General features: G+C 32.7%; 2 protein-coding genes across 2 annotated transcripts in view; one reads left to right on the top strand and one right to left on the bottom strand.

Annotated features, from left to right (window-relative positions):
* Nucleotides 1–10,038, bottom strand: part of LOC139774779 (uncharacterized) — a 211,392-nt gene extending 201,354 nt beyond the window's left edge. Inside the window, exons 1-2 of the mRNA XM_071710244.1 lie at nucleotides 9,689–10,038; nucleotides 8,975–9,045 (exon numbers count right to left, since the gene is read on the bottom strand). The gene's annotated coding sequence lies outside the window, so the exon portion shown is untranslated. The remainder of the gene's footprint in view (nucleotides 1–8,974; nucleotides 9,046–9,688) is intronic.
* An 817-nt stretch (nucleotides 10,039–10,855) lies between these two features.
* Nucleotides 10,856–18,436, top strand: LOC139774777 (glutamyl aminopeptidase-like). Its single transcript, XM_071710237.1, has 12 exons — nucleotides 10,856–11,154; nucleotides 11,469–12,008; nucleotides 12,285–12,728; nucleotides 12,838–13,021; nucleotides 13,744–13,894; nucleotides 14,026–14,107; nucleotides 14,411–14,736; nucleotides 15,282–15,568; nucleotides 15,970–16,160; nucleotides 16,268–16,603; nucleotides 16,687–16,756; nucleotides 17,390–18,436. Exons 2-12 carry the CDS (start codon nucleotides 11,494–11,496, stop codon nucleotides 18,098–18,100), a joined length of 3,297 nt encoding a protein of 1,098 aa, XP_071566338.1. The 5' UTR covers nucleotides 10,856–11,154; nucleotides 11,469–11,493; the 3' UTR covers nucleotides 18,101–18,436.
* Nucleotides 18,437–19,547: the final 1,111 nt, after the last annotated feature.

Here is a 19,547-nt window from a genome sequence, read left to right as displayed (position 1 = left end):
TTTTATTCGTTATCCAATGAAAGACTGTGCTAAAAAGCTCTCCGGCGCTGCCGTTCGCGCAAAGATTTCTTTGGATATCATAAATCAAGAGATTCTTTCTTCAGCGACTACACTAGTACCTCGTGTAGCTTTCTACGAGGACAATCACTTTCCTCCTACGCTTCTGAATCGGCGAAGCGCGAGCACAAAGCGAGCGGATACTTCGCGAGCGTGTACTTGTAATATACTTGTATCTACCATTAGCCGTTCAAGCTTTGTGCCGTTTCCATAGATTACGAATGCGAAAAAGGAAAAAGCATATACATATGTAGAAGTTATAATGACGAGAGAGCGGAGTGAAGAGGTAAAAGAAGAGTAAGAGAATTTATCATTAACATAGAGAGAATTTTAATTTCGCGACTTTAGCGCATAACTCGCGTCACAGTGAACGACGGAATTACCGATTATCACGCGTTTGTCACGCTCGAACGTAAATTAAATAAAACTTTGGTCGAGAAACGATTGCGATAATAAAGATCTTGAATCTTCACGTTAAAGCAGAAAGTTGTTTTTGGTTATGATTAAAAAAATCAAATCATTAAAGTAACATAATAATTAGATATAATAATTAGAAATTATTTTTGGAATATGTCACAAATTTTCACTTTGCAAAACTAAGATAAATTCGAATTTATTATACCTATTGCATATTTGTTAATCTCCATTCGAGCTTTATTACACCATATCAATCTGTGACCAATAATATCGATTTGCGTGCAATCTTTGCAAGGAAGAAATTAGGTAACTCGCGCATCAATACTATTTCATACTTTGACGAAAACATATCCAGAATACGTCGCCGATTTTACGTGCATGACGAAACATCGAGGAATATCTTCATTTTTACTGATTCATGAAGTAGCCTTTGCATAGCTTCTGCGAATCTCGCGTGATATAATATTTGATCGGCATGCATATCGACGCCGCCACGATTGAGACATTTACGAATCGAGCCGACAGACTGTAAATCAGAAAAGTGCGATTGGTCAACGTTCCTCGTTACCAAGATCATTTCTTAGATCACGATACCTATTTTCCAACATGTTCGTCCTTTTCAGCTCGGCCAAATGCTATTATAATTCATTAATTACTTCATCATTACAGTGTTAAAATTATTAATTCATATGATAATAGAATGCAATCAACACAATAATGCTCACAAGTAACATATTAACAAATACTAATGACAAATTAATAATCTGAGGTGCAAAATCTTTTAATGAAGCATGATAGCACGTGCTGTGGCAACTGAGCTGAAATGGACTCATAGAAATATAGTTTCTTTGAAGATAAAGAGTAGAAAAGTGTGCCTGGATTATGCGGAGTTGATTTAAATGATCTAAGCTAGAGAAAACGAGCGAATGACGACAGTATACGTGCGAGAGGAAAAATAAAGGAGAGAGAGAGAGAGAGAGAGAGAGAGAGAGAGAGAGAGAGAGAGAGAGAGAGAGAGAGAGAGAGAGAGAGAGAGAAAAGAGAGAAAAAGAGAGAATGCGAAGAGCGGAAAAGGATTCTCACACGATTAATATTACTGATTAATATTAATAATATGCTCATTGAGTGTACTATTTCTTTTCTAATTATAGCTTTTCACACAAAAGCTGTAATTAACCATACTGTCTGATGGTGATAACAATTGAATTTCAAAGATTAATTTTTCGAGATCGTGTGAGCCTCCACAAATGCAAATGGATTCGCGCGGTCCTTTGTGGCTCGAAGACCACGGTTATAGGATAAGCGAGGAAATAGGAATAGGTAAGAAATTCCGATTGTCGGATTCGGACACACGTAAGCTAGCTGAAACTGCCATGAACAGGACAGTGAAAGAGAGGAAATGTATGAGATATTAGTGAAAATTTAAGTCTGGAAAAGAGTATCTTATAGTCTTAATTTAACAGCTCGCGGTGAACTGTTAGATACTCGTGAACGATTAGCGACAATTAACCTGTAGCATATTTAAAAGACTTTAGGAAATTTTCGAAGTTATTACTTAAGTTTTTCAGTACATTAATTGAAATGGCTGATGGAGAATCATTGACATTTTTTTAGACTCTTCCGTAGTCGATTTAATTGCGGTGCACGCGAGATCAATGGAAGAGTGTTTTTCAATGAAAAAGAAACGATAAGAATTTTTAACACGTTTGTTAGTAAGAATTTAATATGAATGATATATTTCTTCGCGAAGAAATCGTAAATGCGCGTTATCGATACACTCGCGTAGTCATTACATTCGATGCAACAGTGCGGAAAAGGGATTGGCGCGTTATCACGTCGTAATGTCTCGTCCAGCAGATATACATGCGCCGATTAAATGTAATATATTTCCAATGCTGTCTAGCATTCTCCGAATAGAAATATATACGCAAGAAATGAAAAGAACTGTCTATTCATCAAATAATCAAAATATCTGAAATCTCTGTCCAGCGATATCTTTTTATTTCTTGTCTAATATTTCTTGGAATAAACATTTGTATGAAGTAAGAATAATTGTTCTGGGATTATCGCAAAAAGTTTCAGAATGTATGTTAATTTAAAATGATCAAGCCGATGACAAACGCCAATCACAAAAGGCAAATAATAATTTCATATTTAAGTATGCATATCAAATTAAAATACCATATCGCAATCTGCATATCACAGCAATCGACGCGTAAATTCTTTAATTTTATCAATATAATCTTTAAATAACCAATTTTTTTTGCACAATTCACACGACTCAACGAATTGGTAAAGCTTCGTTCGGCGTGGTCGATCCATTGAGCGCATTTATACCGTGTGTACTTTCAAAATCAATGTACGTATACCTGATAGAGGCAACTAAAGAGATAAGCTAAAAGTGGAACAATTTTGGGAATGTCCAGAATACTCGTCTTCTAACGATTTAGAAAATACGAGAGAAATCTAGTAGTGAAATTTCGCGTTAAAAAAATGTATAGGATAAAATGATTCTAATGTATGTAACTTGTTGCATAACATCGTGCGATATTCCGTAAAGCATTCCACGAAAAAGGATAGATCTTTATTAAATATATACATTTCTACTAGTGCAGGGTGAGAGAGCCTATACTTATAATGCAGATGCAGACACTGATTATTTTCTAATTTATAAATATACGTCGCGTACCATGAATAATTAAAAATTCTTTACTTTGTCTGTTTCATGTTACCATGATAGACTTGTGAGAATCTTGCATTAAAACTCGTTCGTACTAAACAAATTTTATCGCATATATTCCACGACAGTTCTTCGTTTACTAGATTTCCAAGCTCATTGTAGCGCGAAGATTTATTAATTAAAAATTCACGAAATGAGAATAGAATGTCGCAGCGCGCTTGTATTTCTTGAAAGTTTAGAAAAAAACTTAGATGAATCTATACAATATAGACAGATGTGTTGGAAAAGCAGAAGGATTAATGAATGAACGCGAGTGTATGGTGTGATTGCCCTTGGAAATTAGCGATAATAATAGTGATAATACGAGATAGGGGATAACGAGAAACGGGATAAAAATTTCTCTATAGAATCAGGCGATGCATTGTCCTCTTCAATTAATTTCTTCATAGTACTAATTATTTCTGTCATTTCAAGATAAGCTACTGGATTCTAATATACATGTATGTGTGTTTGAAGTTTCTAAAGAGAAAAATTATGGAACATTTTGGTAATATAAAATAACGAGCAAAATATATGACTGAACACTTTTATAGATTTGACATTAGATATAAATCAAATAGTTCGCATAATATTTGGTTAAATTTATAATTTCTATTACCAATCGAAATTAGAGTAAACAACGTTCACATTCGGTAAATGAAAGATGGAATACACGCGTGTAAAATGAGGATAAAGGCGGTCTCTGTCAATTGCAACTTGGTAAAGAAGAGATCTACCTCCATACAAGTTCCGTAAAAGCCGGTTTTACACGTTGTATATCTCTACAATTCGTATTGAGAAATACACGAGTATTATCATCGTTGTTTAACGATTAATAAAACTATAAACTATTTTGAGCATGTGATCGCATGCAGCAGAATTTCGAAGTTAATCATTCTATTATTACGTCTTATCTTACAAGATCTTCGGTGAGAAATTTGACCTATGCATCGCCAGATTTTTTTTTCGAAACAGATAATTCAATTCCACTCTTCGATAAAATCTTTCGAATATTGGGTATTTTATGCAATATCTAAATCAGTACGATCGAAATGATCGAACTGACGCGAGGCATGCGTGATAATCCGAATGAAACAAGATTTCAATGATGTTAGTAGTTAGTACGAGGGGAGTATTTTCACGGATGTGGGTAACGTTTATGACCTAAAGCGAGAAAAAGATGTAAGCGGACAATAATAAACCATTTTGGACACGATTTATCTCAGCCTGCAAGATAGTCGAGCTATCATAACGAACAGAATTCACTCACCAATCAGTATCATTCACCGCGATCGCCATCGAGAACATGGAAATACTCCCATCAAAAGAGTCTTCAGCATAGCACTTTCTACATTCTTTGCTGCGGTAGCATGTTAAGAGAACATCAACTTCAAATAAACTTTCGAGACTAAATGTTACGTTAGGCATAACGAGCTGTAGGTTAAACTTTTTATTATTTTTATATTAATTGAGTAATTATATCTCTCAATTGACTGCAAAATTTTGATGAAAAAAGAAAAGATATAAAAACGTGCACGAAAATGATAGTTTCTTAAAAGATCTGACCACTAAATGTAGCTAAAGATAACTTTAACAATGCACGTTGTTGCTAAACATTTTATTCGATAATATGCCTCATGTAATTTAAACTTAAATAATAATATCATTGTATCAGACGATTCATTAAACTCTCAGTTCCATTGGGAAAAGGCTGCTATTAAACATGTATCGTTCGTTATTAATCATTAGTCGAGCACGTCATAGTACTGTCATCTCCGAGAATATTGACCATCATAAAGATCATCGTACACATAATACGATATCATAGTGTTCGTACTTGTAACAGGACGTTTCCACTCTCGAAACTGATCGAACGCTAAATTGATCGAAAAACAAGAAATCTCGTATGTGATATTTGTTACTGAAAATAATGAAGATAAGCTGTTGAGTAATCATTGGCATATAGTATAATTGGCTTGAACAAATGAATAAATTTAAATGTAGAATAGATATTACAAATTTAATAATTATCATTTTTTGCAATATTTTATTGTCACAAAAAATATCTAGAAGGATAGGGATAACTTTTCATAAATATATTCATTTCACTAGATGCAAAAAAAAATAGATCAAAATTCGCGTTGGCAACTTCGAGAGTACGGAGCACGACATAACAATAAATAATGGGAAACAATACAATAATTTTTCATACTGTTTTTACTTTTTACTACTATGATTACGTATCTGTATAATCTTATTCTTATCGTATACTGTATATTTAGCCGCGGCGCATATCAAGTGATGCATTCTCCGACGCATTTTAACAGTGCCGCAAAAATTGTTCTCCGCAGGATTCACAGTCGAGCAAATGTTAAATTTAACGAGATAAGATTTACCGAGAATGTACAATAATTACATTGGAAATCTACAACTTTGCGCTACTAAGGATCGGTTAAAGAGTTCGATAAATCACGGAGATAGGAATCTAACAATCTAAAGATGCAGATGTTCCGAGATCCGCGAGATATATGTGGGGTCCAAGAATCCAAGAATGATGTGATCCTGTAATCTCAGACTCTAGGAAGAATCTAAAAACCTTCAAATATTTAAGGATCGAAGGAAGGAAAGAATTTCTCTCTATCAAATCTATCTATTCGAACATTTTCAACGATATCGGTATAAGATACGATTTATATATTTATATTTTTGCTCCGAAATTTTTAAAATGTTTACTGTTGAACTTTTTTTATCGAGCAAAGCTGATTGCGCTCGCTGTGAACTCGGTAGAGTCTATCTTTTGCAGCAATCTGTACTGTACACGCGTACCGACGTCACATCTTATACTCTATAGTTTTTATCTATAGCAGTTGCCGAGGATTCTCGATTATAATATTAGTATAAAATAAATAAGCTTGCGTGTACCGGTGTGCATATGTTTCGTGTGGTTGTACGTATGCGACTCGAGAGAGAAAGGGAGAGAGAGAGAGGAAGAGAAAGGAAGAGCGATGGCTCTCGCGTGTGTATTTATCTCAAGAACGGTTCGCAATCGGCGTGTAATACGAGAGAGAAAATATTTCCTGATCCTACGAAGAGAAAAACGGCGATAAGCGAAGCTTTGCGCGAATTTCACAAGTCTCACGAGATCAGATGCGAACAAGGAGAACTCGCGTATTTCGATAGAGATACACCCTCTATCGTGTTAACATGCTTTCAGTGTAAATTCTTTCATAAGCTAGATTTCGATACTCCTGATAAGAAGCGCACAATTGAAAGAAACGAATAGTTGCGCTGCGATTTCTGCGCATTTCCATCTCCGAGAATTATACAGCACAAAATTGTAATTACGAAGCAAAAGCTCTCGTTAAAGTACAAATCTCCAGGGACACCGAACTGTTATTTTATCGCTCTTTAAGGCTAATATCTTTTTTTGTATTATTTATGCCTCACTGGAGCTTTGAGCAATCGGAGGATTTAATAAACTCCTATATATTTAAATTTTATAAATTCTAATTGTCTGATCTAATTCTTCCGTCTGAACATTCATCGATTTTAATTTTGTTTCGTAAATCGCGATCTCGAGTAATAAATGCAATAAAAATAATTCTTAAGTCGGCATTACGTCGATATACAATTTACAAGAGCTTATATCGCAGCGTGCAGGATCGTAATTAGCGCGCGATATCGCGAAGCTTGTTAAACGATATCGTAAGAGTTGTTTAACGAATTTTCTATTTGATATTGCACAGGATAACACCACGTGTCGTGCGAGCGCTCTTATGCAGATATCGCCGTCAATTATAAACGAGAGCTCGACGAAATGCCGGAAGAAAAGAATACGAACGGTCGATAGGCTCGATGAACGTAGTTTAAGTACACGTGTTACCGTTATTTACTTGTCATATCGATCCGCGCATATCACGTGTGTAACAATAAATGAAGCAAGAAAAAGAAAAAGGAAGAAGCATAGACTGCCGTTGGACTAAGAGTCACAAATTCACATAATATTGTACACACTTTCATACGATTTTTAACATCCGCGAGAATATTACTGATCGATTTTACAAATCGCGCGTCGTTCGAGAAAAGTCGAACGAGTAGTGCTCGTCCACACATTCGACCGTCCATCGCCAGCAGGACGGGTCGACACATTGCCAACGGTTTTTCAAACGATATCGTCCAAGCGCTTGAACGCTTATCCGCGAATTTCCTGATGCACTTTTCCGGTTCTCCTTACGATTCGATCTCAATCAATCCGGTTCTCCAAAAACATTATTTACCTGAATATTATTTCTCGGTGACTATATCTCGAAATCTTTCTGGCATTGTTTTTACTATTTTAATCGTGACTTTGCCATTGTGACTATCAAAATCGATTCTAATATTTTAATATCTCGTTAAAAAGAAATTAAGAAATTGAAGTAAGTATTTGTCAAATGGCAAAAGAATATTTCTACAAAAATTAATAGATGAACATTTATGTTGCAATGAGAATCTCTATTGCTCAGTAAATTTATAATTCCGCAAAATTAATAAAATCTTGATTAAAATACGATAATACAATCTAGCTATAAATTTTTTTCTAAAATTAAAAATAACTTTCCGATGAATAAAACGTAATTATCGTTTAAGACTTATATGATGAAGGTTAGACTTTAATATACACTCTGAGCGATGCAGAAGTGTCGCTTGACAAGAATTTAGTCAACTCGCGTTTAAATTATATCTGCTTTATCGTGAAAAATTGAGCAAAGGACTGTATAAAACATTTTGCAATAAAATATTCAGGAGAGCATATGGGATAATCTCGGATTTTATCGCTCGGTAAAAATTCCGCAAATATATTTTATCGTGGACACGTGTGAAATATGGAAATTCGCATAAGCGTGACAGTGCGCTACGTTACCTTTTGCGACGAAGCGACAGGTAAGCCAATCGAGAATCGCACGATCGCGATCGAAGCGCGTCTCCGCAGATGGACTCGATAGCGATAGCAAACTATTGTATACCGATTAGAAATAGCGCGAAACAGACGCGTTCATTCGATTGATCGTGCGATTGATCGGCTGAACACAATGACCATGATCGAACAACGGGGAACTTCGAGCCGCTTGGTATAAAATAATTCAGCGCTTAAAAAGCCGAAAGAGAGGAACACTAATTATATCTCCGTAAATATCCTATAATATATTCAAAACAAAAAAAAAGATAACCAAAGCATTGTAACCTTCTAGAGGCAAAGAAGAAATAGCGAAGTACCTAATCTTGTATGATTTAGTTCGACCATTGATTTGTCCGTGTGTGTTCGTTACTGAAATATATGTTTCTTTAGTAAAAAAATTTTGGAAAATTTACATACTCGTGCGTGTTCGTGATTTCCCCTTACTCAATGTTCCTCGTTCCTTTCTCTTGTCATACGAATCAATGTATGTACAAGCAAATAGCAAGTTGCGTCAAATTTATTATTTATTTATTGAATTCAATTCTCAATAAGTGGAAAACATAAAAATGTTAACAAGGAAAATTTTACGTAACTATAATAAGATTTTATCACACATTAATACTTATTTTACATAAATATTGAATATCACATTTAAAAAATATTTTTATTTAATTAGAAATAAAAATATATCTATTCTGAAGTAAAATTGTATATTTTATTTAAAAAATAAAAATTTAAATATTGCTGAAAATTCTAAACAATATTTTTCAAGTTTTACGTGAGTTCAACGAAAATATGACGCAACAACACTAATAAGCAGATTGCCTAATTAATTCACTCACCGATTGCCGCTGCTGCTGCTGCTGCTGCTGCTGCTGCTGCTGCTGCTGCTGCACTCCCTTTCCAGTTGGCCCTGGAAATATAATAAATATAATTATTCATATACGTAATTATTTTTTATTAAATTAGTATAGATTTATTATATTCCCTTAAATTCCAAACACAATATTTTAACTACATTTTTATTTAAAACGTAACAGAATAATTACTACGATAGCAAAAAATAAACATATTTAATATAAGAATATTTCATATAATTATGATAATTCTATATAATTAAAATCTCATCATGTATAATTCATTTTACATAAATACTATATATTATGTTTTATAAATTTTATCAACTATAGAAAGGTTTTTTTTATTTTTATACTCAACCCTCCGTCTGTATACGTTTTTTATTACATCCTCAGAGTGTATACGTTGTCACGTTTGGCGCTATTTTTCCCTACCTTAAAGTATCTATTTTAAAAATCTGAAAAAATTCACAAAACACCTGTCTAGATTGTACTTGATAATTTTATAGTCATTTTGATAAACATCGTTTTTTTAATATTTCCGGACAGGCTTGCAAGTTTTACAGTTACGAGCAGATATCATTTTGGCTCGGACGCCACGGCGTCGTAGACCCACGTATACAGACGGAGAGTTATTGCGAAAAAACGCAAAGATTTCCAAAGAGCTATGATACTTAATAAATAAAATAATATATTAACCGAGCTATTCTCCGATCCCGTCTTCTCGCCGAGAAAAGTTGCTCCGACATCTATAGATCTCATCTCCTCGAACCACGCGTATTAATAACGATCGCCCGATATTTTATTCGGCACTCCCGACATTGCGCGAGTAATATATTACACACGAACCGGAGTAAGGTGGGAGGCGCGCGAGAGTTGAACTTGTCGCGATGCAACAGGTATAAGTAACGATGCACGACATAGCACCTTACGAATGCGATTATTTCCACGCATCACACCGTCACTCGCGTATTAGAAATGATCGTTCGCAAATATTCATCACTCTCGATATCGTATCTACGCGCAATTCACGCTTGGAAAACGCGAAAAGTACGGAGCGTCCTACCCGGAGCAACCCGGAGCGAAGTAGCGGCAAGTATGGCGGCGCGGCGAGGCGACCCGATAGTGGCGCGACGAGACCGTTGGCGGCGCCGCGCCGGCGCGTGACGTAGGGTGACGTCACGTGACGCACGGAGAGCGCGGCAAGACAAATTTGAATTAATGCTCGCGGAAATATGACGCTGTAAAATAAGAGTTATTATTTCACGATAATTACGGGCGATAGTCGTTTTTCTTAAGGATGCTTTAATCTGAATACATATCGCGCTTTGACATTCTTTATCTAATTAGATATAATTTGCGGACGATTTTAAGATACATTGAACTTGTATAATGACTTGCTTATTCGCGTGTTATCGTGCAAAGTTCGTTTTGAGTTTGACAGTTATGTCGAAAAAACATTTCAAGAAATGGGCGCTAAACGCTAGTATTGAATCGAAAAAATCTGTTAACATTATTTAATAAGAATGGATAATGATTTCTCGCAAACCGGCTAATATTACATCGATAAATACGATATTTGGAATAATAAAATTATAAAAATAATATTTATATTACGCCGTCTTACTTGCACTTCTTTACATAAAATACAGAATAACCGCGTGGAATATTCATTAGATTACTGAATATTCATTGAAAGATAGTCGCCCTAAATCGCGCGCGGACGTATACTAATTTGAACAAATTTCCATTAATTAATGTCTCATTAATTATTGACAGAATTAGTAGAAAACTACCCTATTCAATTTAACTCGCTCTATTTATCCACGAGAAGTGACAAAATCATTACCAGAAATACTCTAAATATATAAAAATTTTTGAAGATTTAATGATTATAATATAATTTTACTTTCAAACATTTAAGAACGTGTAAAATCAAATTTTTGAAAAACTTAACGCCAAATCCAAAATTCAGTTTGTATTCTAACGAAGGAACTTGTTGACATGATCTGACAGGGATAACGATCTACCGTCGCGCGTTGGCTAGCATTATGTCGACTAATAACACTTTGTGTTTATTATGAAATCCGTTACCTACGATCCTGTTAGTCTGTGGTGAGCTACCGAAAGAATGAGATCGCAGAAATATAATTTTAATACATAAAGTAAGTTTTTAAAAGTGTAACACTTTATAAATATAAACAAATTCTCTTTAAAATTTCATATTATTATTAATAATGTAATAAACACAACCGTCACAATATATAATAATATTGAAGTTGAAAATGTTAAGGTGTTATTTGAAAACGTGTACGCAATATATCTATTTTAATTTTTTTCTTTCAATAATTGATGTAATAATTTCTCATGTAATAATTTCAATGATCTTTAAGCATAGATAACTATAAGCTGCCATTAGTATTAGCTACTGCCATTAGTATTAGCCGATACTTTCTTTAATAAAAATATCCCTACACAGGTATTTGAACAGTAAATGATTCAACATGGACGTGGCACAAATAAGTAGCAGTTTAATATTTATTATCACGATAACTGCTCTTACTGGTGAAGAGCTAAATAATTCCAGTGTTGCAAATCACTTCCGATTACCGTCCCACGTAGTCCCGGTGCACTATAACATAAAACTAAATCTATCTCTCGAGAAATATGATTCGAATATGACACGGCCGTCATATACAAAGCAAGAATACGGCAGTTTTCTTTTTGATGGAATATCCCGTATAACCATCAATATCCTTCAATCAACGCGAAATATAAAACTGCACGCACTACATACATCAGATATAAAGGATTGTCTAATTGAACGCAATGGAGTAGTATATAATATACCAAAAAAATTTATAAGTAGCTTTGAAACAAACGTTATAGGCATCGATTTCTCCGATATTTTATCACCCGGGCTTTACATCCTAGCAATAGTATACGAGGGTCGAATTACGGATAACAATGCAAAAAACTTCTATAGAAGTTCTTACATAGAAAAAGATGAAAACCTAATGTAAGTAAATGTTATTATTACACATATTTGCACAAATCTATGATATGGAAACAATCTCTATTGTTTTTCAAAAGCAATTTCCAAGACATGTTGAAAGATTTATACTCAATTCTATATGCTTACATATCGCTTACGATATAATCAAAATGTTTAATTAAAAGCATCTTCAAGCTAACTTTATAATCCTACACTAATTTTCAATTATATTATTTGAACCTAAATTATAATATAACTAATATAACTAAAAATTTTTAATATATTATTATACTGTGCTAGATTGATTGCACCACACATTCAAGAGGTTGGAGCCCGACGATTGTTTCCCTGTTGGGATGAACCGCACTTAAAGGCCACGTTTAACATTTCTATAAAGCATTATTGCAATTTTACGGCTATATCGAACATGCCAATACGAAATAATTACGTGGGTGACGATGGCTTAATGTGGACACACTTTCAGACCACTCCTCCGATGTCCACTTATCAAGTTTCGGTTAGTTTGACTAATTTCCCTCATATTCAAATTAACAAAAATATCTGTTTATACGCAAAGCGCTCAAGTCTACAGTCACTAAAATATGCTGAGCAAGTTATAAAAAATATCACGTTGCATTTGGAATCTAAATTTAATGAAATAAAGATTCCGAAAATGGATCATATTGTAATTCCACATTATTTGCCAGACAACGGCATGTCGAAATGGGGACTCGTCTTTCACAGGTAATACATAATTCCAGAAATAAGGCAATGTGTGTACAGCAAATTATAACAATTTACTCTAAATGAAGAGAGGTTTTACAAATAAAACAGCATTTATAATAATTTTCAGGGAAGCAGATCTGATCTGTGAGGACAAATTAGACTCGATTATGCGTAAAATAGAAATCGCACGCTCTATAGCATCTAAAATAGCATATCAATGGCTTGGTAACGTGATCACTCCATCTTGGTGGTCTCACTTTTGGTTACACGAAGGTCTTGCTATATTATTCGGAGAAGATGCTGTCGTTAAGGTAATTACACATTTTTTAATGCCGCATAAATGTTATAGATTTATTTATTTAAAGATTCTTTAAGCCGGTTTTAATGCTAAGTAAGCCCAGAATACCAACAGATTATGTGTGTGTTGTATATTTTAAAAAATCTAGGTATAGTATAGAAGAAATACAGCTAAAAATTTTAAAAGCATTGAACGCGTGATAACATCAAAACACTAATAAAAAACTTTATTACCTGATTTTGACAACAAGTATTCTTTCAATCGTGTAGCATCTTATTTTCATAATTTTCAATATTTCTAATATTAGTTCTAAGAAATTACAAAATTCTTGATACAACAATGAGCATAACAGCGTCTGACCATGCAGAATAAAAACATGTCCAATTAAATATCTAATACACATAATTGTTTTGATATGATCAGAATCCTGTAGATCATGTTCGATACTTTTGTAAAATCTATTGTATCAGGCGATATTCAGACAAAACTGAACTTTGAACATGAGATAACATGAAGACAATAACAAAAAATTTTCTCAAAAAATTTTAACAAATATCTAATGATTTACAGTCAAGTAGTATCACATTTTAATATTCTATATAATTTTAATTATTTATACAACTCTTTTATATTTTAAAATAACAAAACTCTTATTGCATAATGAGCAAGGCAGCATTAAATCACAATGAAAATATATGATCTAGTCTTTATACAATTGCAAAATTTCGTTTTCAGTTCGTCAATAATTCCCAGATGATGGACTTGTTCATAGTTCAGAGTCAATACGATTCTCTTCACTTAGATTCTCATTTTGATATGAACCCTCCACAAATTTATAATTTGTCGCAGATTGATTTAATTTTTAGTTTTCCCCGTTACATCAAAGGTAAGAATTTATTAATAATTAAATATTTGGCTACAGCTTTTGTAAAAATACATATCATGAAAGAAATAAATGTATAGAAAAGCAGTTGGCTCAAATAAATTTAATTAAAATTTGAATATTTATGATCATAGAAATTGTTGTTTTGCGAATGCTCCAAAACACCGTTACTGATGAGGTGTTTCGAAATGGTGTCCGCACATGTCTCCACAAATAGTGAGTAACACAAACAAATACAGACGAATTCAGTAAGTCCCACATTGCAATAAAATCTTTGCACTGTTCTTTCACATTACTTGCTATATATTTAAAAAATCCTTTTTCTTTTTGTATTTATTTTTCTCCCTTTTAATAACATTCTCTTTTTATGTACTTCTTTTCATATTTTATTATACCTTATTCCTTAAATTCTTAACATCGTTGTTTATATATCTCATCTCTATCTCATTAATTTTCATATATTTAACCGATGTTTATAATTCTTTATCGTCAATAGTAATAATTTTTTTTTTAATTTAGCAAGTTCAGCTCATTGACTGTCAATGAATTTTGGTTCGGATATTATTTTTCGGATCAATATCACATATCACACGATTTTTTAAAATGGATAATCTACCAGCATTATCCTATCATAAAATGGACACAAGAAATACCTTTTTACGGACTGCTGACGCAATATTTTAATGGCCCGCATCACTGCAGTTACGGTAAATGGTGGATACCCATAAGTTTAATGACAAAATCTTCCTTAAAAGGATCCGATAAAAAATTAACACCGCAAAACCCGTCTTTACCTGTGATTCATGCTAAAGATGACTGGATAATGGTCGACATTCGGCAAGCAGGTAAATATTAAATATCACAAAAAAGTTTATTAAATATCGTTATTTTCTGAAATTAAATATTTTTTATTATATTCGTATTTTTTATTTATATAAATATTTAATGAACATCCCATGCATGCATATAAATATACTATCAGATATAACTTCATATAAAACATATGATACGCTACTCCATGTTGAATCTGTTGAATGAACATAGTAAAAATCTTATTTTGTATATGTATAATTTTGATGTTGTTTTTTTTCATTTCTGAAAATAACTAAATTACATAATATCATTAAGTATTATTGTTTGAAGCAACTTTTAAAAAATTACTAGTACATTAAAATAATCTATATTATAATAAAAAAATATGCATAACATGTATGTACATACTTGCATAAAAATGTTAATGTACGAACGCAGACACGCGTGAATATGCAACTATGATCACTTCGAATATCTTTGTTATGTTTCTTTAACACAAACAAATGACGATGGAGAAATATTACTCTCAATCTAATCACGAATATAATTATCAGTAAAATTCTTTGTTTTACAACAGGATACTATCGTGTTAATTACGACATGGAAAACTTGCGCAAAATTTCACTTTATCTCAATTCCAAAGAATATAAAAGCATTAGTGTTATTAATCGTGCTAAAATTATTGATGACGCTTTTCATTTCCTGCTGACACGTCAGATTAATGCAACTGAATTCTGGGCTCTCGCGAAATACTTAACGCAAGAGACAGATTACGTAGCATGGTATCCTATGCTCAAAGTGTTTGAATATATATCGAGTGTGCTTCCACTGTCAAAATACGAAATTAATTTTATTCATATTAAGGTAACAAGCAACATATGTACTTACCAGATTATAACTAATTATTATATTAATTAATTGAACATAGTAATTAATAAGTAAAAAAAACGTAGATATTAGATAGCGTGTGAAACAATTATCTGTATCTACAGTTGTTAGGTAAGTAATACCAAATAAAATATGTATGACTAAAAAAAGTATATTACAATTCGTAATCTCATTTTCAGATAAAATATGAGAAATCTTAAACCGTAGTATTATCGCGCATTGTAATTTAAATTTATATATTATTTGTATTTGTACAATATTAAGACTAGAATTAGAATACCGATACTAAGCCTAGAAAGATGTGCTGAAAGAAGTTTTAGACGCTCACACATCATGCCTATGATAAATACAGCATACCAAAATTTACGTCATTTTAGGAAACAATGGGGAAAATATTAACCAAGCCTCTGGAGATACTAGGATGTAAGGAACTTTCGATGGAAAAATACTTGATTAAATGTTTAAGACAAGAGATTGCAAAATGGGCATGTACAGTCGAATTGTCTGAGTGCTTACAAATGGCTCAATTAGTGTTAGAAGAATATCTACAAAATACTACATTAAATAAGTAAATTTCTTGTATAAATATTTCTTAATGTTTATAGTCATGCAATTACGCTCGACTACAAAATGCCACTTTTATAAGTACTCTTATTATCTCTTTTAAAACCATAGAATTACACCGTACTGGAAGAAATGGGCATATTGTAATAATTTCCGCACAATTAGTGCGGAATTGATAACAGGTGCAAATTTAACAAGAGGCAAAATAATTATATGGCCAGACATTGTGGAAGAATATCAAGAATATATTACTTGTTTCAAAGACGATCTTGCTATAAATTATATATTTTACACTCTTTGGTATGAAAAATCAGCGAGAGAAAGGCAAAATGGAACAAAGAGAGACATCAAATTTTATATTAATATTTTCAATTCCTTTATTGTAAGGCATGCTACGAATGAAATTTTCCTTAAAAGAATATTATCAAACATTGACAGCAAACCACCGTAATAATATTTTTCCTATAAATATTCTGTCTGCAATCGTGGTAAATTGTAATATATACTAATTATAGATATTCTGTTTTTAGAGAAATCAGTACAACTGCAGCTTTAATTAATATCATCAACCACATATATAATACAACGGTACTAGACAAAGTAAGTTCTGTATATCAAAATATTATACTCAATTATTAAGATTATTATTTATATGAAGTATATCTATATTCAGCAAACACCAAGTTACATGTAAGGTTACAGGTGGGTAGCGTACATATAAATACTATAAAAACTATGAAATGTATATATGCGCACGCACTAACACACATAAAAATTCACACTTATACACATATGCATTATATATATATATATATATATATATTCTAATTGTTTAAAAGTAGTAAATTATTGCATGATGAGATATAGCTAACTATAAACGTTATGATTAATAACATAATGCTAAAGCAAGAATGAATTATAATAGCATATTTATAGCTTATATATAAATACTAGAAATACTACAAAATGAACATATGTATGTATGTGTGTATGCACACACAACACACACAAACAAACAACATACACACACACATATTCACGCTTATACACATATACATTATATTCAATATATATATATATATATATATATATATTCTAATGTTATTTCTAGTTTAGAAGTAGAAAATTATTGTATGATAATATTACTAAACTAAACATTATGCTTTATATACGCAAGAATAAATTATAATATTTATTTATAGTAAACCTTCAACGAATATTGATCTGTTTCAGCTAAACATATACTTAAAGGATGCAAAGTTAATAGACTTAGGACAAATAGCGTCAAAAGTTTATAGCAAGATAAAAACACGTATATCTGAAATTGAGAGACATATTAGGCATTTGGATATGCTTTTAAATTATACGTTTGAGTTGAAAGAGCCGGGCGGGAAAAGGTCCAGTAACGAGGATCTCCTGACGGACACGTGCGCGAATTACTTCGTGATGTCGAATGGCGCGATGTCTAATGTGCCGGTCGTGAGCGAGCAGTCGTTGCACGCGCATCAGAAGCCGGCGGTTCCGAAGATGATCGACGTCAAAGACGGCGCCGGCGATTCCGCGACCGCCCTCGCGTCCTACGAGGATGACACCTGCGACAGCGACTTCACCACTTCGACGTCATCCAGAGACTACTGGACATTGAGGAGAGTCAGCAACGAGGTGCAGCAGAGCTGCGTATCCTGCCTGTCGCAGAATCTTCCCACGGAACTGCCGTCGTCCACCTCGCCGAGAAACTACAAGGATCTCAAGGAGAAGTGTCCGCGATTCTCTTTGGCGGCCTATGGCGAAAAGAGGTGCGATGCACGGACTGACGGTGTCTCGGGTGAGACGTTTCAGGACTCGAGTTTGAAGAGGCGCACCTTCAGACGTAAAGATCAGAAAACACCCAGGCCAAAATTTTCTTTCTGGATAGAGGAGAACCAATCACGTAGAATTCAGTGAACGGTTGCTCAAAAAAATTGGAAACGACAGATATATGCAATTATAACTACAGAAGTAAATACAAAGAATATATTTGCACAGCGACCATTTAAGTATTAACTTGAAGTATTTCTTTGTGTTATATTTATTTATTTTTAATCAAATATCGTAGAAATTATATCTTTACGCATTATTTCTAATTTTTCTTAATCTTGTCACTTTTCATATATTACTTATAATTGTAATTATTAATATTACTCTGGTTCTTAGATTATGTATTATTTTTAACATTGTTAATTTTTTAAGATTGTAAGAATGATTTCGCAACAATTGGTCGTAATAAACTATTTATATGGCTATATGGCACAATTATTTCTATATATTTTTAACAAAATATCTAATACATATCTTACACTTATAGTTTCCAACACATTTTGCAGTGAGGTTACAGATATTAATATAAAAATATTTTTGAGATAGTTATTTCGTCTTTAAATTTATTTTAAAAAAATAATAATTTATTACAAGTTTGTTAATTATTCGTGTTTACGTTGCACATCTATAAAGAAGTTTGAATTATTTTAAAAATAAAAATTGAAAATTTTTGTCTACATTCAGCAAGCTTGTAAAAATAAATATGTACATCTTGGACATTGGGAAAAATAATTTGTATGAACTTAAGATCTGATAGTCCTTCAGTTAACTTAGGATACTTGCGCATACTTGTATATAAAATAAAAGATTCTGGTAATGGTTTGCTCTCAGCTTCATTTAGAACGCAAGAACAACCATTATGAATTATTTTATTACATATGCAAGTTTTTCGCGAGTATATTTGGGCCAAATAAGATCTTACGGCTCTTGACTATCAACAAAGTATTATATTTGTAATGTTACAGATTAAATGTTTTTGAGGTAGTATTGATCTATCATGGTTCACTGATGAACACATCTACGTTTTAACTAACTGTTAATTGCTGAGGATGGTCCGACACATACAAAAAAATAAAATTTTAATAATCAAATATAACTTACGCGCCATTTACCGCGCTTAGCTTTTAATTAGCTCACTCCTTTTCAATTTCGGGATAAATAAATTAAATAACAGAATTATTATTATTTGAAATTACGTTGTTAGTTACATATAAATTTTATGCATAATTCTAATTAATTAAAGAAAGGTGAAAAAACCGATTAATTGATGTTACTATATTAAATATTGTTTGAGTTTTCTAACAAGATAACATCCCGAACCGGGGTATTCATCGATTTGGATTAACTTTTGTGAGTAGAGTGCGATTCAGTTTGTATTCTAAGGAGAGAACCTGTTTATGATCTGACAAGGACAACAATTTACCTCCGCCTAGAACACTATTGTACTAGGTATATCGACTAATAATACATTTTGTGTTTATTATAAAATCTATTATCTGCGATATTATTATATTATCTGTGGTGACCTATTAAA

This window comes from Temnothorax nylanderi, unplaced genomic scaffold (genome assembly GCF_030848795.1).
Source record: "Temnothorax nylanderi isolate EJ_2023f unplaced genomic scaffold, tnyl_v1.0 TNYL_tig0087_pilon, whole genome shotgun sequence".
NCBI lineage: Eukaryota > Metazoa > Arthropoda > Insecta > Hymenoptera > Formicidae > Temnothorax > Temnothorax nylanderi.
This window is presented reverse-complemented; position numbering and strand designations above follow the sequence as displayed.